A 23921-nucleotide genomic window follows, 5' to 3' on the forward strand; every position below is an offset into this window, starting at 1 on the left:
GCCAAAATGTATCTTAGGCAGCACTGCAGCACATTGTTAATTGCACCAGGGCTATGGGCCAGTGAATAGCTGCTGCGGTGGGAGCTTGGGGCCCAAGATTTAATGAGATTTGATTCATATACCAGCATTGATACCTGTGCTTTTGAGTATGTGGTCACAGTGATAAATTGTCATATTGTGAATTTATATTAAAATGTTCTCTTTTTTCCTGTATTTATCACCAAATTTGATTGAGTTATTACAAATGATAAGATGGGCTGCCATCCTGAGACTTCAGAGAGGATATTGATAGACACCCTGTATCTACTGTGTACATTACGTTGAATGGATGTGTTCTCAAACAGAAATATCTATTAGCCAACTTGTACCCAGACTAAATGGCCGTCATCAAAGAGATTTCTCATGCACCATCTGTAGCTGTAACTGCTGCTTTCAAACACAGATGTGCTAATTCATGCGAAGACATAAGAATCTTTTAGAGGTTAATGGGAAAAAAGTCATACTGAGTTTAAATTAAATGATACCATAACATATGCTTGTGCTGGTACCTTAGCATGAGACTGTGAATTAAATGCCCCATTTGCTATTATTAACTTTTGTTTGTATCACTCTGCCCAGGAATGTAGTGCATCTTGTTTCAATAACAAAAACAAAATTACATTTATAGAGCGCCTTTCATGTTGGGAGGACGTCCCAAAGCGCTGAACAGTCAGGTGTCGGGACCCGAGCATGGGGGAGGGGTAGGGTAGGGGTGAGGGAAGGCAGAGAGGTGGGAGGGCGACCAAAGGCACGGTCGAAGAGAAGGATTTTGAGACTGGCCTTGAAGGAGGCAAGGGAAGAAGCGAGGCGAAGAGACTGGGATGGAGTTTCAGAGTATGGGGGCAGAGAGGCAGAAAGACCGGCCACCGATGGTAGATATGTAGCATACCGGAGCCCACTGAACAGAGGGAGCGAGCAGGACACAGACTCTTGTGCGCACAGACACACAAAAATTTTCAAGGACAAAAATCATGGTCCATTTATTCCATGCCTTCTCTCCTTATTGTGTGGCACTTCATTCAGTCTTTTAACAAATTACTTTTTCTTTAGTAGCAGTCACTACCTCAACTATCTTTTCATCTAGCGTGTTGAATAGGACAGGCCGAAGGATATATCTAAGGCAGGAGTCCCATCATCCAGGTTTTCTTATAATTATATAATTCAGTTGATTCAATGTTCGAGTTGGATGAAGTTAAAGCTTCCCCCAGCAGAAGCCTCTGATTGAGTTCTTCTGAAAAGTCTTTTTAAACGCTTTAGATGGGTCTCGTCTTTCAAATTGTTTTTTCATGGCCTTTCATCATTGGAAAAGTCTTTGCCTTGTGCCACAAGAGCAGTCTTATCAGCATAATTGAATTTGTGCGAAATTGTATCTGTTAAGTCAGCAATGTATATGTTCAACAGTGAAGGAGGCAGCAAAAATCCTTGAGGTAGACCATCACTGAGGGTGCGTGCTTTGCTGATCTGTCCTTTCAAAGGGACGTCATATCTATCGTTGCTCAATATTGTGGCCAGGAGTCGCTTTGTGCTACCGCATTTGATGATCTTTGATGTCTTGAGCAACAGCTCAAATCTCCATACCATGCCAAAGGTAGTGGATAAATCTATCAGCGCTATTCAGGTTTTTAGATTCCGTTGGAAAGCAGCCTCAGTAATGGCGAGAACCTGATCGTAGCAACTTCATTCCGGGCTGGAACCAGCCTGTTCATTTGCCACAATGGCCTCCAAGATGAGGGTGAGATAGGCCAGTAAAACCCTCTCCATTAACTTAAAATTGTGGCGAGGAGTGATATTGGATGATAGCAGGTGGCATCATTTGGTGGTTTGAGAAAGGCAATGACTATCACCTCACACCAGCTATTTGGGATCTTCCCTGTTGAATGTACAGTAGTGAATAGGTCTGCCAACCATGCTTGGCTCTTTGGTCCTAAATTCTGGAGGTTGGGAAAATGGCATCCTTGTCAGCAGCTTTTCCATTTTTAGTGGCCACGAGAGCTTTGTTTATTTCTTCTATAGTATATGGCAGTGATGGCCAACCAAATACATTTTTCTTTATTGAATTTTTCTTTATTTATGGCCATGCCATGGGTATCGCGGCTTAGTAGTTACTGGCAACAAGGTAATGATTTGGACTGATGTGGGTGTTCTGTGGGCCGCTTCTTGCAGCCCCAAAAGTGGCTTGTGGGCCACTTCATTAAACGTGTCTGAAATCTTACAAGCTTTCTTAGGATCAGGCCAGCACTGATTCAATCCAGAGGCACATCGGAATGAGTTCTGGTGACGTCCTGTAGCTTAGTGGTTCGAGCAATTTTACCCAGCAGGGTAAAACGTTGGTCAAGTTTCCTTACTCCACATGCCTCTGTTTACCTGGCATTAAGTAGGAACCCGGTTAGTCGATTGGCAGATTGCTTTTCCGGGGGTAATAATTCCTTGAAAATTAATAATAAAATTGGTTACTCAATCCATAACTGTTTGTGGGACACTGCTGTGTGCAATTGGCCGCTGTGTTTCGCCCACAAAAATATACAGTCCATTCACTTTACAGTATATCTGTGAAGCTCTTTGAGATGTCTCGAAGACGTGATAAGGCGCTATATCAAATGCAAGAATTATTATTTATTATTTAGGTTTTATTTTCAAATGGCAATGGAGTCCAACATCCAACTTCTGCTTTGGGGACCCATATGGCTAAACAAATGTGCAGTTAATTGCACATTTGTTTAGCTATATGGGTTTAGCCATTCCTATTGGAACGCTCTCTGTTCCGGGCCTACTCAGGTCCGCTCCCTGACCTGTTCCTCAGGCATATCAACCACTGTGTTGGGGCTGCTTCCTGCTTACCAATTTCGCTTCCACCTTCCACCCCTCCGTAACATTCACATGGTCCATCTCCGACTTCCATTCCCTTCCTCGACTTCACTATTTCCATCTCGGGCATAAATTATAAACAGATCTTTTACAAGCTCACCAACTCCCACAGCTACCCGGACTACACCTCTTCCTGTAGCTCAGTGGTTAGAGCACTCGCTTTGCAAGTGAGAGACCTGAGTTCAATCCCAGGCAGAGGGCGAAACCTTGGGCAAGTTTCCTTACTCCACACAGAGCCTAATAATAATCCCTCCAAAACCAAAACAATAATAAATTGGTCATTTTCAATCTACGACTGTTTGTGGGACATTGCTGTGCGCAATTGACTGCCGCGTTTGCCCACAAATATACGGTCAATTCACGTTACAGTGTGTTCTGTGAAGTGCTTTGGGACGTCCTCCCGACGTGAAAAGCGCTATATCAAATGCAAGGATTATTATTATTATTCCCACCCCACTTCCTGTAAAGATTCCATTCCCTTTTCCCAGTTCCTCCACCTCCGCTGCATTTGCTCTGACGATGCCACCTTTCACATCAGAGCAACTGAAATATCTTCTTTTTTCCTCAACTGAGGATTCCCATCCACTGTAGTAGGCAGGGCCCTTGACCGTGTCCGCCCTATTTCCCGCAACGCTGCCCTCACCTCTTCCTCCTTTTCCCAGAACCGTAATAGAATCCCCCTCGTCCTCACTTTCCACCCCACCAGCCTCAACATCCAAAAAAAAATTCTCCCATCATTTCTAGCACCTCCAGCGTGATACAACCACCAAACATATCTTTCCCTCCCCTCTCAGCATTCTGAAGGAACCGTTCCCTCCGTGACTCCCTTGTTCATTCCTCCATCACCACCAACAGCTCTTCTCCTCCCCCCGGCACCATCCCATGCCAGCACAGGAGATGCAGTACCTGCCCTTTCACCTCCTCCCAAACCACTGTCCAGGGCTCCAAACACAGATTTCAAGTGAGACGATGATTTAAGTGCACTATCACCAATGTAGTTTACTGCAGTCACTGCTCACGATGTGCTCTCCTCTACACTGGGGAGACCAAACGCAGATTGGATCACTGATTTGCTGAACACCTCCATTCTGTCCGCAAACACAACCCTGAGCTTCCGGTTTCTTGACATTTCAACTCTCCCTCCCATTCGCACTCTGACCTCTCCATCCATGGTCTCCTACACTGTTCCAATGAGCCACAGCTCAAGCTCATTTATCTGCTTACAGCCCTCTTGCCTCAATATTGATTTCAACAATTTCAGACCATAGCAGCTCACCTTCCCCATTACCATTACCGCATCATCTTGGTCCCAGACACACCTTTTCTCTCTTATCTGCGTTTTTTTTGCAATGCGAGAGTGACTAACACTGACCTGCATGGAGACTAGTGGAGGAAGTGGGATAAGTGTGTCAGTGATTAAATCGCAGTGCACGGGATATCTTTGTCATATAGGTGATTTGTATCCTTGGAAGATTATGGAATTGGCCCTAGCTGTAAAAATTCCCAAACCAACTTAGTAGGACATGCACAGGAAGACCTCAATGGGAGAGCATTAATAAGCAGACAAGTGTGGGAGGTGCCAGAGGGGAGAGAGAGAGGTGACAAAATCCTATGGCCTCTGTGGAAGATCTGATGATGACTGAGTGTGGTCTACACCCTCAGAAACGTAAGGAATTTTGGGGTGGTTGTACTGTTAAGGTTAAATAAGATTCACTCTAGTTAATCTATGTTAGCGTATGATCGTCCCATAGTTTGCAAAAAAGAGTTGGTAACTGGGCAAGTCCGAAAATCCTAGTGATATTCTGCACTCTCTTCCATGCTTAATCTTTGTTTAAATCATACTGTCAGGAAGTGGTTAAGAAGATTAACATCTTCAAAGTGGAAATTTTGAAACCACTTTTGCCTATGATGATCGAAGTAATTTTAAAATATAAATGGCCCAATTCTCTTATTGTTTAGTCTACTGTTCTGTTTTTGGAAGAAAAACAAACTACTCTCAAGGCTTTTTGGTTCAACAGAGACTAGCAAGATTGAACGAGTTGTGCAGATTTACAATTTGTTCGAATTTTGCACTGTGGAATCCTTTAACTCAGTGGTTAGAGCACTCGCCTTGCAAGCGAGACATCTGGGTTCAATTCCAGGCAGAGGGCGAAACCTTGGGCAAGTTTCCTTACTCCACACACCTAATAATAATCCCTCCAAAACAAAATAATAATAAATTGGTCATTTTCAATCCACGACTGTTTGTGGGACACTGCTGTGCGCAATCGGCTGCTGGGTTTTGCCCACAAATATACAGTCAATTCACTTTACAGCATATTCTTGAAGCGCTTTGAGACGTCTAGAAGACATGAAAAGCGCTGTATCAAATGCAAGGATTATTATAATGACTTCAAATCAGCTTTTAGATTTTTTTACTTTGCAAGATTTATCTATGACTTGAATTTTCCCGGTCTCAATTCTGGCTGTTTATTTAATTGCTCTCAACTGTAAATCAACTTATTTGGTTTATTGAAAAAATGCTGTCAGCTTTTAATACAATCAAATCTGTTAAAGCAATTACCTCTATTCAGCAGCCACCGCTGTTAACAACCGTCCTGGAACACTCCCGCCTAATTTATAATAATAATCCTTGCATTTGATATAGCGCTTTTCATGTCTTCTCGACGTCTCAAAGCGCTTCACAGAATAGACTGTAAAGTGAATTGACCGTATATTTTGTGGGCGAAACTCGGCAGCCAATTCCGCACAGCAGCAATTTCCCATAATAAACCACGTCTTGTCAGCACCCACCTGTTTCATGCAACAGTGGCCACTCTCTTTTACACCCTTTTAATAGCTAGTTTTAAGTGACTTCAAGTTTAGTTCCCAGTAATGCATTATCAATTTGTGCTGGCCTGCACGTCGACTCCCACTAGACTCCAAAAGCATTTACCCACGCTAGCACTGAGAACCCTACGCGATGCCCACAGCTTCCCACCTCACCGATGAGACAGAGTTGGTAAATGTGCTGGGAGACCAACAGGAATCTACACTATGGCCAGCAGAATTTTTTGACTCAAGGAAATTCTTTTAAACCTGTCCGGGCCCTATCAACAAACTGTTACTCAGAGGGCAGCCTTATATGAAGGCCACTTTGGTTCAGTCCCTGAGGGGTTGCTAAAAACAGGTTTGACTTGTATTACTGTTTTCTGAAACTGGGAATGTACCAGGAGACTGTGTGGAATCTGTTAACTATAAAGGATTAGTTGTTAGGTCCTGAGGGCCGGCTGGCAAAGGCATGTGTGAGAAAGGTCCATTTTTCAATCATCGGAAATGTCTCCTTAGGTGAATTTATTGTATACGAATGTGAGGAAAGTTTGAATTGAAACAACTGTTTGAGGTGAAAGACCTCATTGAGTCGTGAATGGAGCTCCGTGACAACTAGAACTGGCAGTGCTGTCTATTTGGATCAAATGGACTTGGCAGTCAATTTTGGATGAAGCAAAATGTAATCAGGCCTTGATTTCTCATGTAACCTCTTAAAATAGAAAACAAATTATTGTACTGCATAGCCTTTTGGGACCAAGTACAGTGATATCCAAAGCCTATCACTGCAACTATTTTATGTAGAGAATATCTACTTTTTTGTGAAAAATTAGCATATTTAATGTAAACAAAATCCCTACTATTTGGCTTGTTGGATAAAGCAGAAATGAGGCTTGTTCATTTCTGATTTCTCCTCTCAGCAGGGGAATAGGATTTTTGTATCTTAGTGCACTCAGTCCTCTTGTGCAGCAGACTTGTGTCAGGTATGTATTAAAAACAAATGTCGTGGTTAAAATCACAAGGACTTTTGATAAAGTGAAGGAAGCCTTATCCAGTATTTCACACTCTTTGTATGTGGAGATTTCTGCGAAAATTATTTTTTCATATTTAGTCAGATCTCACAAAGGAAATTGGAATGGTTGCCAGGAGAGGGGAGAAAACTGACATTCAAAGCACATCAGCATCCTTTAAATAAATCTCCATTTCGGAGTGTGTCAGATATAGATTTTTGATTTGTCTGGAAAACTCCAAACTACAAATATACTATCCTGCAAGCAATTACTCCTCGCTGATTCTTTGTCATGAAATTGAGAAAAATTGCTTTTCTCAACTTGCTCTTTTCCAAGACTTAAAAGACTGGAAATCCTCGGCCTCCCCTTACTCATAGAATCTAAATGCTTTTAACACCCAGGATTAGTGCCAAACCACAACTTGCTGAATTATTTTTCTCTTTCTCTCATTCTTTTCAACCTTGGACCTGTCCTGGACCATGAGCAGTGGAAGCTTGGGAACCGTGAGGAATAATTGGTGACTTGGGGGTCTTCAAATGTTTTTTTTAAGAGGGAAAAAAAGTAAGAAACTGGAAAGGATATCATGAGATTGCTGAGTACTGTGTTGTAAAGGGGTGCACAATGCATCTTCTCTTTAGAATTGCTAGTGCAGCTACTGAACTTGCTTGTTAAAAAGCAGTGAAGTACAGTATAGTATGATCCGAAGTTGTCTTACATTGGCAATATTATTTTTGTTGTGGCAGCCAATTTGGACAAAATGTGCTGTGTTTCCAAAGACGGACTGGAAGGTTATATAATAGAATGGCTCATGGCCAAGGTGGACTATGGATGTAATACATGCTGCACACTGGCTCCCTTGCTGTTAAATCCATTTACTTTGATACAGTGCCGCTAACAGTACTACATTGTATTTTGCTTCTTTCTGTTGATGGAGCAATTGGCATTTATCCAGGTTATTGCACTTTAGTAAAATCTGTTTAATCCTGTTGCAGTCTGAGTGGCCCACACCCACATGCAAAGGTTGGATCCAGAGTTGGATTTTTAAGTATGTTAAAAGGTTCCCAACATCTTTACGACCAATTGAAAAAGTATCTTCTTCTGCTTTCAATCGAACTAACAAGCTTTTGCTCGAATATATCTAATGTTTAAAATGATATCAGGGTGGGAGTTCGAAATGTGCCAGTGTCTTAACCTTACAAATTAATTTGGACGCCCCTATCCCTTATCTGGTAGACACTGTGTCTAGGGGTGATGTATTATAATAAAGCCTCAGGGTGGATCCCAAGCTGGTTATCCTTGTGTGCTGAAGCTGTAAACATGATAATTTCTTTGTAAAACAAAAATAGAAGTCATGGGAACACTCAGCAGGTCAGGCAGCATCTATGAAGAAAGGAAGGTGATACATCATTTCGGGTCCGTGACCCTTCGTCAGAACTGGAGCATGTTGGGAGGGAGAGGCTTTTATGGGCTAACAGAGAAGGGGAGACAGGGCAAGGAAGACAAAAGAGAAAATGAGGTAGAGGACAGAGAATAATGAGTTAAATAGGTGTTAATGATGCAAAACAAAGGGGGGATAACAATAAAGCAGGGAAATCGAGATGTTAATACTGCAGAACAAAAAGGGCGGGGAAAAAGAACTTAATAATAATCCTTGCATTTGATATAGCGCTTTTCACGTCGGGAGGACGTCCCAAAGCGCTTCACAGAACACACTGTAAAGTGAATTGACTGTATATTTGTGGGCGAACGCGGCAGCCAATTGCGCACAGCAATGTCCCACAAACAGTCGTAGATTGAAAATGACCAATTTATTATTATTTTTTGGTTTTGGAGGGATTATTATTAGGCGTGTGGAGTAAGGAAACTTGACCAAGGTTTCGCCCTGCCTGGAATTGAACTCAGGTCTCTCGCTTTCAAAGCGAGTGCTCTAACCACTTGCAACAAAACAGGCAGATCAGGGAGAGAAAAAGTGTGACTGGGACCAAGATGGTGTGGTAATGGTCACAGAAGAGGGGAAGGGAGAAGGTGAGCTGTTATAGTCTGTGAGGTCCCTAGCAGATAAATAAGGTGCTATTCCTCGAGCTTGCGTTGTGGCTCATAGAAACAGTGTAGGAGACCGTGGATGGAGAGGCCAGAGTGGGAGGCACAGTTGAAGTGGTAAGAAACCAGAAGTTCAGGATTGAGCTTGCAAACAGAACAGAGGTGTTCAGCAAATCGGTCACCCAATCTGCGTTTCGTCTCCCCAATACTTTCTTCATGCTTGGTCCTGTCCACTGTGGAGTCCTGTAGCTCAGTGGTTAGAGCATGCGCCTTGCAAGCGAGACACCTGGGTTCAATCCCAGGCAGGGCGAAACCTTGGACAAGTTTCCTTACTCCACACGCCTAATAATAATCCCTCCAAAAGAAAACAATAATAAATTGGTCATTTTCAATCCACGATTGTTTGTGGGACACTGCTGTGTTCAATTGGCTGCCGTGTTTCTCCCTCAAATATACAGTCAATTCACTTTACAGTCTATTCTGTGAAGCGCTTTGAGATGTCGAGAAGACGTGAAAAGCGCTACATCAAATGCAAGGATTATTATTATTAAACAACATGCATGTAATTCATTCCCCTGCGTGTAGTTTCCTCTGAAGACATTGGAGAAGCATTTTAAAAGCCGAGACCACTGAGCAACCAGAGAATATCATTGCCAGTAAATCAGCAGTTTTCTTGCCAGCATTGAACTGGCAGTGGTGTGATTCAAGGTTCTCCTTTCTTGTCAGTTTGTGAGCCCTGGTGCCGTATTAGATGCGACTGCTGGCCAAATGGCAGAACATTAGCAGTGACAGCATCAGATGTGAAGAGAAGAACTTGCATTTGTGCATTTTTATTGCACCTTTTCATGTCAAAATGTCTCAAAAGCACTTTGCAACTAATTCCTGTCCAATGTAGCCTGTTTCTTGTACCAAATTCTGCAGCTATTTGCCAAACTAAGGTCCCAAACTTGACCTTTTAAGCTCCCCAGTTTGGGCTTTTGTCTCTGGAGCAAGGAGAGAATAATAATAATCTTGCATTTGATATCGGGCCTTATCACATTGTTTAGATGTCTTAAAGCCCTTCACGGAATATATTGTAAAGTGAATTGACTGTATTTTTCTGGGCAAAACACGAAGAAAAAACATCAGAATGCTCATAATGCAGAACACCACCAAGGATGAGGAGATAAATGGACAACTGGAAAGTTGTGCGATACCAAGTTTTAAAAGGTTTTAGATCGTAGCAAGAAAGGAAGACTGAGGTAAGGGACGTTTGGAATTTCAGGTCCTAGGAAAATGGCCCCAACCCATCTATAGTCTGCTTAAAATGCCTATACTTAAATGGTAAGTCTGGCTGCATAACAATTCTGATTGTAATACTAATTTTGTTACGTGTCACTTTCTGGCAGAATGACATAAACAATTCTCCAGTGCTGTCTAAGTAACACATAAAGCTTCTTTAAATAATTCAGTTGAAAAGAGTGTCGTGTAAAAGGGAATGTGAACACTGTATGCTATGGTTCATCCCAGGGTACCAAATCAAAAGGGTACATGATAGCAGTGATGAAGAGGAAAAGATTGTCCCTGATGTAATAGATTGTTTATTCACAATGTTTATTGTTTATTGTGGAGTCCTGTAGCTCAGTGGTTTGAGCACTTGCCTCGCAAGCAAGAGACCTAGATTCAGTTTCCGGCAGGGCAAAACCTTGGGCAAGTTTCGTTACTCCACATGCTTGATAATAATCCCTTAAGAAAAAAACAATAATAAATTGTTCACTTCAGTCCACGATTGTTTGTGGGACATTGCTGTGCGCAATTGGCTGCTGCATTTCGCCCACAAAATATACAATCAATTCACTTTACAGTATATTCTGTGAAGCGCTTTGAGATGTCTAGAAGATATGAAAAGCTTATTATTTTTATTTATTCCTAGTACTGATTGCCAGATGCTCCCATGATTTAAATGAACTACTTTGGCTAGTGGAGCTCTGTCTCCTGTTTAATGTGTTGCTTTGTGCGAGACATAATAATTCATCTCTCAACAACAAAATTACATTTGTATAGCACCTTTCATGTCAGAAGGACGTCCCAAGGCACTGGACAATCAGTGTTTTGGACCCAAACTGGAGGTTGGGATCGGGGAGGGTGGAGGCAGGGAGGAAAGAGGCTGATCGAAGGTACAGTCGAAGAGGAGGGTCTTGAGATGGGTCTTGAAGGAGGTAAGGGAGGGGGTAAGGCAGAAGGACTGTGGGATAGAGTTCCAGAGAGGGGTGGGGGGCAGAGTGGTTGAAGGTCCGCCCACTGAGTGGAGGGAACTACAGGTTGGTAGGGGGTTTGGAGGTTGCAGAGGGAGCAAGGACATGGAGGGCTTTGAAGGTGAGGACCAGGATCTTGAACTGTATCCTCTGTGTGATGGGAAGCCAGTGGAGTTGGGTGAGGATGGAGGTGATAGGGGTGCCGAACCTGATGCGGGAGAGGACATGAACTGCAGAGCTTCATACTGTCAAGTGGAGTGACTGTGCTTTGTGGGCAAATTTGTTGAACAACGTTGTTGATTTTTAAACAAATGAGAGAAAATAGTGAGGTACATCGTGGAACTGGGATCAGGAAGAATATTTTGAGTACCTGCAGCAACAAATAAATCCCTTTCCGTGGGTGTTAATTCAAAGCGGATGAATTTGGTGCTTTTTTTTAGGACTAATGCATTGTACTGTGAATCAAGCATTTTGTGTAAAAGCTTTTCAGGAAGACAAAGTTCCCCTGTATGTTCAAAGTTCATTCTGTTCAGTCATCAGATTCTTTCTGCTGTACCTTCAGAGCTTTTATGAAACAAAAGTCCCACAGCCTGATTTGAAAGGCTGTTAAAGTTATATCATTGAATGCACAAAACAAACCCACAATTGCAACAAAAGATAGATTTAGCTTCCAGATTTGACTCTGTAGTTACTGAGATGGGAACACTGAAAAAGTTGGAAAATCCAGGAGCATCAGGTCAATTACACTGCATTTAGGTCACCCCAGCTAACTCACCACAAACCAGAAATTGAACCCAGGCTTTGCACAGTTACATGCTATAAGTTGTCCAATAGGGTATTTTAGGGGAACTTCATTATAGCACGAGGCCTTTGGTTCCATTAGCTCAGAGCCTGTGTTACAAATGAAGCACATGAGAATTCCCAATTTCCAAGTCGTTAGATGGCATAATTCCCTGTGTGCTGTGCATAGTGCGCAGGAAATGACATCAATGGTGCTTCTTATGCAAGTGTGTTTTGTATGTGAGGTGACCGCAGTGGCAACAACCTGATCACCTGAAGGTCTGGTTAGTCACACTGGATGCTTGGTGTATCGAGTCTCCCATTTCCACAGTTCGTAGTAGATCTGTGCTACCAAGTGAGGCAGCGCTATATTGTGGTAGTGGTGGAGGGGTGAAGACTACCACTGGGTTCTCCTGTATATAGTTTTTGTAGTTGCTTTACATGTATATGTATATATTGCATTATATTCATATTTTTTAGCTGTCTTGTTTTAACGCATGTTTTGTGAACAACATACAGGAACCTGATTGTTAGTCGATTAGCGGTTTGCTTTTCCAGGGGTAATAATTCCTTAAAAAGAAATTGGTCACTTCAATCTACAACTGTTTATGGGACTCTGCTGTGCGGAATTGGCTGCCACTCTTCGCCCAAAAAATATACAGTCAATTCACTTTACTGTATATTCTGTGAAGCGCTTTGAGACGCCTCAAAGATGTGATAAGGTTCTATATCAAATTGCAAGGATTACTATTATTATATTACTATCATTGCTACAAGACACTATCCAGCATGAAATATGCTAAATAAATGTAAGTTGTTGTTGTTAGTAGCTTAGCTAATGACTGGATAAACTCAACAAGCGTTCATTAACTGCATTTTTCAACTGGCAACTATATTTGTTTTCTCCTCCAAACGGGGCAAATCTTCGAAGAGATGGGTTACTCTCTTTTCATATAACACCTCAGTTGTATTGCTTACCCCTTTAACCAGTGAAAAATGTGAGCCGTTTTTTAGCAGTTTTTCTAATGTTTCAAAGATTGTTAGGCTCAATGCAAATTACTTTTAAAAATAAGTTGATGTAAATTTAAAAAGTCATTTTTATTCAGTTGTTTTTTAAAAGAACACATTTGTGCAATATATCCCTAGATTTTGCCACTTAGATCATATCTTAAGATCAATGAGAACAGACACTACTAAAGGCTAATGTCAGCGATTTGGCATCAAAGAACACACTTTACATATAAAGTACACTATCTGGGTGGCCTTTTATAGTTGATCATAGAATTAATTAAACGGTTTGGATTGGAAACAACAGATCTTCAAAAATGGCAAGTATTGATCCAGTGTGATCTGGATTACAGAAAGTTTTACTTAGCAACTTGCTCTAAATACAATACCACTTACAGTAGGGTTTGCATGATGTGAGTTGTATGTATCTTTCAATATATAGCTCTAAGCTTTCTTGTTTTGGAATTGTTATGGAGTCGTTGCGTCTCAGAGTACATAACATTACTTTAATGTTGATTCACTATGCGTTTTATAAGAATTATATTGAAAGATGGCTTGGAGTTCTTATGTTGGTATGTGGAGTCCTGTAGCTCAGTGGTTAGAGCACTCGCTTTGCAAGCGAGAGACCTGAGTTCAATTCCAGGCAGGGCAAAACCTTGGGCAAGTTTCCTTACCCCACACGCCTAATAATAATCCCTCCAAAACAAAAAACAATAATAAATTGGTTATTTTTCAATCTACGACTTTTTGTGGGGCATTGCTGTGCGCAATTGGCTGCCGCGTTCGCCCACAAATATACAGTCAATTAACTTTACAGTATATTCTGTGAAGCGCTTTGGGACGTCTAGAAGACGTGAAAAGCGCTATATCAAATGCAAGGATTATTATTATTACTTCTTTGGGTGGTCACCACTGCACCCAGAGTGGAAGTTCCTGTATTACACAATCTAACGCTACATTCCTTAAACTATGTTTGTTCTTTTGAAAGCTACATAAAGAATTATGTTTTTTTCCCTCCCGATAGATAGAAGGACAGGAATTGTCCAAAGAAGAAAAACAGAAATTGAGGAAGGAGAAAAAACAACAAAAGAAAAACAAGAAGGGAGATAAGTCCACAGATGTTGAGAAATCTCTCTCTACAGATGGCTCCAAGAAACAACAGCAATTGCAGCAACAGAAATGTAGGTTTACATTTCTTTCTCTTCGACTGATCTTTAATTTTCCTCTCTATCTGGTTCCAAGATGCCCATGTTGGAGATATTTTCATCTATTGATTTTTTTTTCAATCTTCTTCCCTCACTGCTGATTGCATTTGACTCTTCATCCTTTTGCTGATTTGCAATTCCGCAGTCCCAAGTGGCCATTATCCATGTGCGAGCCTTGACAGTGTCATGTTCTGAGCTGATATTCGCACAGGCATGCGTGCCTTCCAGCAGAGATCTCTGGATAGTTAACAGTAGTGGGAACCTAACCTGGCTGTATTTTTTACATCCCTCCCTAGCCCAGGAGGCCAATTGCAGGTGTTAGCCTGGCTCAGTTGGTAGCACTCTCACCTCTGAGTCAGATGATTAAACTGAGGCCCTGTCTGCCTTTTCACATTGATGTTATGAATCCTATGACTATTTGAAAAGAGAAGGAAGTTTCTTCAAATGTCCTAGCCAATAATCCCCCAATCAGAAGTCACTGGGAGCACTCAGCAGGTCAGGTACTATCTATGGAGAGAGGAAAGTGAGTTAATATTTAAGGTTGGTGACCTTTCAACAAATTGACTGCCAAATTTGCCTACAAATAGTCACTACATACACGGTAAAAAAAATCCTATGTCTTGCTTTGATACATCTAAACAACATAAGATGCTTCACCAGATGCAAAGATCAGTGACTCACAGAAGGACTGGAATTGAGGCTGCCAACGTCTGGTGTGTTAAGCCTAGTGCTGCACCATGGTGTGTCTTTCTATAGAGCATCAGCTCTTTTTTCCCTTTGTTCAAATATTCTAAGTTTAAAATAAATGCACAACCAAATATTCAGTGGACTTAATTTTCCATGAATTATAAACCTCCATTGAATTTGAGCCTGATTGATCGCTCTCTTAGTTAGAGAATACCCTATCTAGAACCTAATAATGGGATTAAAAGCTTGGAATTGGGTGGGGTGGGTTGGGCAGGGGCAGAGAGTTTAACAAGAGCAGAGGAAATAAAATGGCATTTTTGTTTTGTCCATATGGAAGGTAAGATTTTGTTTTTTTTCAAATGTGTAAGTCAGACCTGAACTTAACTTGTGACTATCAATCAAGTCATTATGCTGTCAATATCCTGGCTGCATTTATTCAATTATTTATACGTATGCCTAAGTTGACCCTCTAGATAACTCATCACTGAGCCCTTTTCCCTTGAGTGACAAGTTATCAGGAGTTTACTATATTGCTGTGTTTTACTACTGGAGTGAGAGAGACTACTGTTCTTCTACCATTCTTACAATTTGGAACAAGAAATCTTATTTATGTTTTGCTGCCTCAACGTTGCATAGAAACTAAAAAAAACACCAGGTTTCAGTTTTCTGTATGTCTGCATCTTGATGAATATGTTAAAAATGTTTCAGTGGTAATAAAGAGCTTATCATTAGGTTAACCTTTTCATAATGAAAAAAAGTCAAGCGAGAGGTAGCCAAGGATGATTTGTGCTCATTGTGTTTATGCTGTGTGGATTTGTGAATTGCACTGCTCAATTTGTGCTGCCTCAGCGCCCATTTATTCTATATGTTATGGCTCTTTTTTTTATATAGCACCAACACCAACTGCAGTGTCTGGTGACACTCCTGCCAGTGGCGAGAAAGGTTCAACGGGGAAGAGCAAAGCAGAATTCCGGCCAGAGCGGAAAGCAAAGCAAGAAGACCGTGCAAAACAGCCTAAAAAGTCTGAGCAGAGCCAGCCTTCTGCTTCAGTGAAGTCAAAGTCTGTACCCAGTGAACCTCAACAAGGTAAGATTCCATATTGAGTACTGTTAAACAATAATAATCCTTGCATTTGATATTGTGCGTTATTATGTCATTGAGACATCTCAAAGTGCTTCACAGGATATACTGTAATGTGGAGTAAGTGTGTAATTTGCAGGCAAAAGATAGTCCATTGAATCCATTGTACACTGTTGGCCAACATTGCAATCCTTTTCAGTTTAAACTATAGAAAGCCTTAGCTACAGTATTATTAATCCTTACATTTGATGTAACATATTTACCTCATGTGGATGTCTCAAAGTACTTCACAGGATGTACTGTAAAGTGTTGTGACTGTATTTTGTAAGCAAACATGACAGCCAATTTCCGCACAGCAATGTCCCACAAATAGCCCAGAGGTGAAAAGACTTCTGTTCAAAAGGAAGTCATGGGATCATTCGATTGGGTGGACGGTGGGGTCAGATGAGGAGATAGTGATACAATCATCAGCTTGAAATGTGGAGCCCGTGGGCTAATGAGACAAATTGTCTGCAGTCATTCCAAGTTTTTCATATGAATCTACAAAAAAAACTAAAATTATTTTTTAACATTTACTTAAATTGTGTAAGTGGTTGATGTTTTGCCACCTTCTTCTACAGAATATATACATTTATAGGTGGTTAGAAATTAGCAGCCAGGTTGTGTAGTTTATAATGGGAGTTCAAATGTCAGTTACAAGGAAACTGGTATATTGGGCAGTTTACAGATATTACATACATTAGGATTAAATTGCAGCCTTATTCACACTGCCTACTACACATGAGATTGATTCTGACCCGCAGTGTTAGTTAAATGAAAAGGTGCTAAAGACTTAATGTTAGTGCTCCAGTGGCATTAAGTGATGGAGGATCCTGTAGTACCCTGTAGAGTGATGCCGAGGAGTAACAGCAGTGTAAAGCAGACTTATTTAAGAGAGTTGAGAGGCTGATGTATTTTCTGTGCAGTTATCACTTTTCCTGGTTATTGAAAACTACTTCTGCTTTCTTCCTTCACAGTGGTGAAACGGGTCCCAGATCATGTTCAGGCAGATGATCCTGCAGCACTGAAAAAACTGGCCAAAAAATTGGAACGACAGCAGGTACTGTCTAAAGCTTGGAGTTCCAGGCAGTATTAACTACCTAATCCAGACTACTAACACTAAAAGTATACTATACTAACTACAGTTTAACTCGGTTATAGCAGAGCTTAAGTTTGTGAATTCGACGATGCCTTGGTGACCGAGGCATTAATTTTGGCTTCCTGCATACCAGCCCAAGGTTTGAAGCATCAGTTGAGCCCGCCAATCTTTGTGTGTGCATGCGCAGTGAATTCCGAAGCACTAACTGGCTATCATGCCTTGTTATAATGCTGGCTGGGATTTTATGGATCCCAACTACTACGGGATATCAGGACAGGACTGTAATTGACTCTATTGCTTATTTTAAAGAAAAAGAAATACCCATTTTTTAAATCGAATCCCCAGTCTGGCTCCACAATGCCAGATACAGCAATCTGTTAATGACAACCAAATGATGAGGGTAAGAGGCCCATGTTGATTCAAATTTAATTTGCAATTTTTTCCCTTTGTTTTCACCACATACCATTTTTGTTGTGTCTTACCACTTTGTGGTGTAACATATAGGTTTAGCAACGTGCTGAGGCCCACCTCAGCAGTAATCTTTACTGGAAAAAACATTTGCTTTGTTAAGGCTTTGAGTCTAGTTGTTAATGTGATTATATGGTTGAACTGCTGTCATCTTCTACCCTCATAATACTTGAGACAGCTTACTCAGCTTAGTTCTTATGAGTTCAGTGCTGTCAGGACAAAATACAATGACTGCTGTACATTTCAGCTGTCACATTGTGGAGGATAGTTAAGTATAACGTACATGCCACAATGTAAGAGAAATGCATACGCAGGCAAAAATCTGTCTAAACCTGCTTTTTGAGGATATTTTTCAAAACTGCTTTTTTTCACACCCACTTCAAACGAGAAAGCTGAAACCTGCTCCGAGGTTGTCCCATTGTTGCCTTTCAGAGGGTGAGGTTTTGCATGAGCAATACACATTTACACTCCTGTTCCCTGAGGCAAGCGACTAAAGAAGATGCCTGGTAGAGAATTCCAAGATACACAGTTGTTTACGTTGCACTACCTCTGTTCATTCTAACCTCTTTCAATAACTATAACCATGCAATGCAGTCAGGAAACATTTCTGTTTTTATAGAAATCTAACCTACATTAATATATTTTGGATTTGAGTGTTACAAGGATTTATTCGCAGTCCAATTTTGGGGCTAAGATTGATGGAAGTTATTATGTTACTGGCTCAGTACTAAGGACAGTTGTGAATATCTCTTGCAGGCTCCTTCACCTGATTGCTTTAAAAAGGTCCCCAGGTTTAAGGTTTGAGACTGTGTGCTAATTGGTTTTCCGGGGCTGCAGTGGGGAATGAGTTATTGTCTGTGTGGTTCGTGTAATTCTATGTATTAGAAATCAAACATGTAACTAAAGAGGAAAGGAGTGGCTAAAACTAAGCTCTTTGTTTATGACCAGATGACAGATATACCCATAGAACACCGCTATTTTCTTTATCTGGTGTTATAATTTATCTGTTAACATATTCTAATGAAAGTAATGTTACTTCGCCCTAACAATGTAACTGCTGCCCATGTTATCTTACTATTTTCTTCTCCCTATCAATGGTCTTTTCCTTCTATTCTCTCTCTTATCTGTATATAAATGGTGTCTTTTAACCACCCAGCTGTTTTACAGATGACTCTGGTATATCAGCCTCCTTCAGACTCAGTGCTACAACCTATTCCCAATTTGCAATACAATGGCTCAATGGCTTTGAAGTCAGGAAAATCTACTTTGAAGAAACAGCTTCCCAATACCTTGAAAGTCCAACCAACTGCTACCATAGCTCTCCTAGTCCTTCACAAAATTGGAAGAAAGATTTGAATGAGAGCAGCCCTTTGGCCCATTTGATCTCACACTTTCAGACAAGCAACCCTACCACCTTCCTTATAGTATCAAATTGTTTCTTAAATGGTTCTTTACTATTAACATTCTTGCAATATTCTCTGATCTCAACTCGAATTACCATATTCATTTCTAAAAGGCAGTTTTCATTTTCATTCTAGAGTTTTGTATCGTTTCTCTGAACTTGATACCAAGCTCCAAGCTCATTCATTCTACATGCTCTCCCTAGTCCCTGACCTGTGTTGAAATGAATCATTGCATTGCCTTCTACTCTACTTCATGCTTTCTTAAGAACTGAAGACTTTTCTCTCACAATTGGGAGTTACAAAAAACCTCAATTTGGATCAAACTAACCACATCTTTATTTCCCTTGTCCCGTTGTGTTCCATTTTTAGCTTTGTTTTTGTTCTGTTTGTCTGGCTAAGGCCATTGAATTTTGAAATTGTTTACTGTAATTTCCCAGGCTTTCTTATGCTGGGAAATTACAGTAAGCAATTTGTGGAGTCGTGTAGCTCAGTGGTTAGAGCACTCGCTTTGCAAACGAGAGACCTGGGTTCCCGGCAGGGTGAATCCTTGGGCAAGTTTCCTTACAAAACACCCCTGATAATAATCCCTCAATGGTCATTTCAATCCACGACTGTTTATGGAACACTGCTGTGTGCAATTGGCTGCCGCATTTCGCCCATAAATATACAGTCAATTCGCTTTACAGTCTATTCTGTGAAGCGCTTTGAGACGTCCAGAAGACGTGAAACGTGCTATATCAAATGCAAGGATTATTATTATTACGCTGAGAGTTAGCTTGTTTATCTATTTATTCGTGCTGTCTCAGCTATTTTGTTGTTCTTTGAAAGTTACCTATGGGAAGATTTAGATAGGCTGCCCCTCTGGATCAAAGTTGGATACAGATCAGCATTATTTGTGGAATATTATTTATTTTTCTTGAAGTGCATCATAATTTGGCCCCTGCAGTGCATGACAATATTAAATGGACATTCACCAGCAGAAAACTGTTTTTCATTATGCAGTGCTGGTAGAAACCTGCTTGCGAACTCGGAGGCAAACTTGTAATGCAAAAGAGCTGATGTATAGTTTATCTTCAGGAACTAAGGTGATTGCAGCTTCTGTGTTCTCCAGTGAGAATAGGGAAGGCTAAGTTATTTAAAACATGACATTGCAGAAAGACAGGTTGTTTCTATGTACAGCCTTCTGTTTTCTTTCCTGCGAATTGATGACCCAGGAAGCAGTGGAAGCAGATTGCGTTAGCAAATTGAAGAGGGAATTGGATAGCTATATGAAGAATAAGTCAATTGATGGGTGTAAGAGATCAAGTCAATGTATTTATTTACATTTATGCTTGGGCTGCAATGATCTTTATTCAGTTGTGCAACACTATGTAATTTCTGCCCATTCAGGTGAAGGATAAGTGTTGGGAACATTTTTTTCTATCTAAAGCTCCCTCAACTCTGCCCCAATTATGTGCTTCTGGGCCGACACAGAATTCCCCATACTCTGCACACAATATAGCGTGAATGTTCGCAGGTTAGTGCACTGGTGGTTTTCGCAAAGGCAAGAAAATCCAGGCAATTAAAATGCAATATTCAGTGCATCTCAGCGTTAGTACAAGCTTCAAGGAATTTGAAGAGAGCACAGTGCATACTTGAATGACCTTGTACAAATTGGTTTCTTAAATAATTAATTTTCAGCAGCCTTGAAGTGGCGAGTGCTTGTGCTCTGTTTGGAGGTGCTGGTGTGTGGGTTTGATTTGTGAAGTTTATTGTATTTACTTAGTAAACTGATCTCTCTAATATTTCTATTGTTGTCTTGCAGGTTCCACTCCGGCAAGATTTTGGCAGCAAAGTCGTTCTCTTTTCACACTTGCACCAATACAGCCGCAAAATGCCCCTGACACAGCAGCTGACGTGAGTTCTTTTTTAATATATAAAAGTTGTTTTTATTGCTGTGAGGTGTTCTTTTAAAATATGGTTTAGGTTAAGCAGTAACATGAAAGCAAGAACATGCATGTAAATGACTACAAACTCAGATTAATAGAGGAAGGTTTTGAATTAGACATTCCACTATAAATTGAGTAATATTGGATTGCACCTACCTACACAGTGCTATATACAGATGTTCAGCTTTCAGGTGCTACAGGAGAACTTTTCAACAGCTATAAATAGGTAACCATGCCACACAATACTTGTCTAGCTAGGTCCACCTTGATCCATTAGAAATTTGACTCATTAGATTAGGATATGCTTGCCATGCCAACGCTTAATTAATGAGCAAAGCAAGCTTTCTACTGTCAATGGTGACCCGATTTACTGCAGACATGTCTGGCTTTGCCAAGCACATTTCTTTAGAGAGAATTCAGCTCCAGGGAGACACCACTTATCTTGATGGCTCTGCCTCCTTGTCCTCCTCGACCTCTCTACCGCCTTCGACACTGTCGACTACTCCATTCTCATACACTGCCTCTCCACTTTACTCAGTCTTCACGGATCTGCCCTTGCCTGGTTCGATTCCTATCTCTCTCACCGTCTCCACTTTGTTGCCTCTAACGGTTTCTCCTCCAGCCCCCGCACTGTCACATCTGGCGTCCCCCAAGGCTCTGTCCTTGGCCCTCTCCTCTTTAATATCTACATGCTCCCCCTTGGTGACATCATCCACAGACATGGGGTCAACTTCCACATGTATGCGGATGACACCCAACTCTTATCTTTCTGCCTCCACCCTCAACTCCAGGACCACTGCTGTCCTGACAGACTGCCTCAGCACCTCAGGCTCTGACAGCATCAACCTCCATGGTTGCACACTACAACTCACCAAGCCAGTCAGGTCTTGTTCGACTCTCAATTATCTCACCCCTCAGGCTGCTGAAACTCTTGTTCATGTCTTCATCACCTCTGGGCTCGACTATGCAAACGCCCTGCTTGTCGGCCTTCCCAACTCCTCCCTCCACAGGCTGTAGATAATCCAGAACTCTGCAGCCCGTGTCCTCTCCCGCACCAAACTCCGCAACCCCATTTCCCCCACTCTCGCCCGACTCCATTGGCTTTCTGTCCTTCAGGGGATCCAATTCAAGATCCTGGTACTCGCATACAAAGCCCTCCATGGCCTCACCCCACCCTACCTCTGCGACCTCCTAACCCCCTACCAACCTGCCCGCTCCCTCTGCTCTGGCTTGCTCCACGTCCCCCGACCCACCTGCCCCACTATTGGCGGGAGAGCCTTCAGCCACTCGGCCCCCAACCTCTGGAATTCCATCCCCCAGTCACTCTGCCTCGCCCCCTCCTCAGCCTCCTTCAAGTCCCGCCTCAAGAGTCAGGAGCAGAGGCACGAGAGCGAGGGGCGGGCCCGAGATTTAGCAGTGGGGGTACCAGCCACAGAGAGGAGAGCCGAGGGTGGAGTGGAGGACTCGGGGGACGAGGAGGAGGCCAGACCCAGAGAAGCGAAGGTAACGGGTACTGTTTTGAGAAGAGAGGAGGTCAGAGAGGTAGGGGGATGCAGAGGAGTGCAGGGACTTGAATACAAGGGTGAGGATCTTGAAGTCGATCCTCTCTGGGACAGGCAGCCAATGCAGTCTGGTAAGGACTGGGGTGATCGGGGAGTGAAGTTTTGTGCGGGTGAGAATGTGGGTGGCAGAGTTTTGAATGATTTGGATTTTATGGATGGTAGCGGAGGGGAGACTGGCGAGGAGTGCGTTAGAGTAGTCCAGCCAAGAGGTGACAAAAGCATGGACCAGGGTTTCAGCGGCTTTTGGGGAGAGGTATTGGCTGAGACGGGCGAGGTGGAAGAAAGCGGTGCTGGTGAGGGACCGGATGTGGGGAAGGAAGGATAATTGGGGGTCGAACCTGACACCTAGGTTGCGTACGGGTTCAGAGAGTTTTAGGTGGGGGGTCGGAGGAGGTGAGAGCTGTGAGATTTTAGACGTTGACGAGGGCGAAAGAGTATGGCTTCCATCTTGTCAACGTTCAGCTGAAGGAAGTTTGCGCTCATCCAGCCCTCTGACGGGTCACAGTCTTACTATTAGGGGTAAGCCCTTTCGCACTGAGTTGAGGAAAAACTTCTTCACTCAGAGGGTAGTGAATTTATGGAATTCTCTATCCCAAAGGGCTGTAGATGCTCAGCCCTTGAACATGTTCAAGACTGAGATTGATAGATTTCTTGTGGATAAAGGGATATCGGGATAAGGCGGGTAGGTAGAGTTAGAATAGATCAGCCATGATCTTATTGAATGGTGGGGCAGGCTCGAGGGGCCGAATGGCCTACTCCTGATTCTTATGTTCTTATGTTTTTACGTTCTCAAGATCCTCCTCTTCGACCATTCCATTGGCCACCTCCCCTCCTTTTGCACCCCCCCCCCCCCCCCCCCCTCGACCCCAGCTCGGGTCTGAAGTGCTGCACCCTGTCCAGCGCCTTGGGATGTCCTCCTGACGTGAAAGACGCTATACAAATACATCTTGTCGTTGTTGTTAAACCTATGCAATTCTGAATTTTAATTGTGTTTTCTGACCACAGTGGATGAAGACTTACACTTTTTTAGCCCCGTTTGAAAAAAGTTTGAACTTGACACAATAGAGTAAACCCCAGCTTCCCGGACTCTGAGTATCTGCCATTCGTACTTAGCCAGACCGTACACTAAGATTAAAAAAAAAGATTCCACTAGATCTTGCAGACTCCCACCTGCCTCTCTCCTAACCCCTGCCTCACCGTGCTTGCTGACCTTCAGTGCCAGGGAATTGATTTGACTCAGATTGTTTGAATCTGTGAGCAGATGATAGCTTATAATTATAATCCCGATACCAGCATTTACTGGCATTTTTGGCATTGAAAATCCAGTAAATGCAGTTGCCGGCTTCATAATTACTTTTGGTCAAATTCTGACTCGCCGGACCTGACTCCTCCCCTCGCGCCCACACACACATTTTAATATAATTTTTTTTAGATATTACACCAGAAACAGTTTGAAGGTTTATTAATATATTTGTCAACAAGGAATAGGATGTGATTAGAACAGTGAATGAGATGTTGGGGGCTTAGAATGTTAATTTTTTCAGGAAGCTGCTTCACCTCTGGCCAAAAAACAAACAAACTTGTGTCGTGAGCTATGAGCAACGATTGAAAAAGTGAACCCAGGTCAATACTTTAGGATGTATCAAAACAGTAGAACAAGAGGACA

General features: G+C 42.1%; 1 protein-coding gene across 2 annotated transcripts in view; it reads left to right on the forward strand.

The window, feature by feature from the left end:
* The window catches only part of eif2b4 (eukaryotic translation initiation factor 2B, subunit 4 delta), a 40698-nt gene that overhangs the window by 2914 nt on the left and 13863 nt on the right, over nt 1-23921 (forward strand). For both annotated transcript variants that reach the window (XM_007892978.2, XM_007892979.2), the window contains exons 3-6: nt 13809-13965; nt 15568-15762; nt 16773-16855; nt 20570-20661. In XM_007892978.2, coding sequence (XP_007891169.1) covers nt 13809-13965; nt 15568-15762; nt 16773-16855; nt 20570-20661 — 527 coding nt within the window. The remainder of the gene's footprint in view (nt 1-13808; nt 13966-15567; nt 15763-16772; nt 16856-20569; nt 20662-23921) is intronic.

The sequence above is a fragment of the Callorhinchus milii genome, unplaced genomic scaffold (genome assembly GCF_018977255.1).
Source record: "Callorhinchus milii isolate IMCB2004 unplaced genomic scaffold, IMCB_Cmil_1.0 Scaffold3, whole genome shotgun sequence".
NCBI lineage: Eukaryota > Metazoa > Chordata > Chondrichthyes > Chimaeriformes > Callorhinchidae > Callorhinchus > Callorhinchus milii.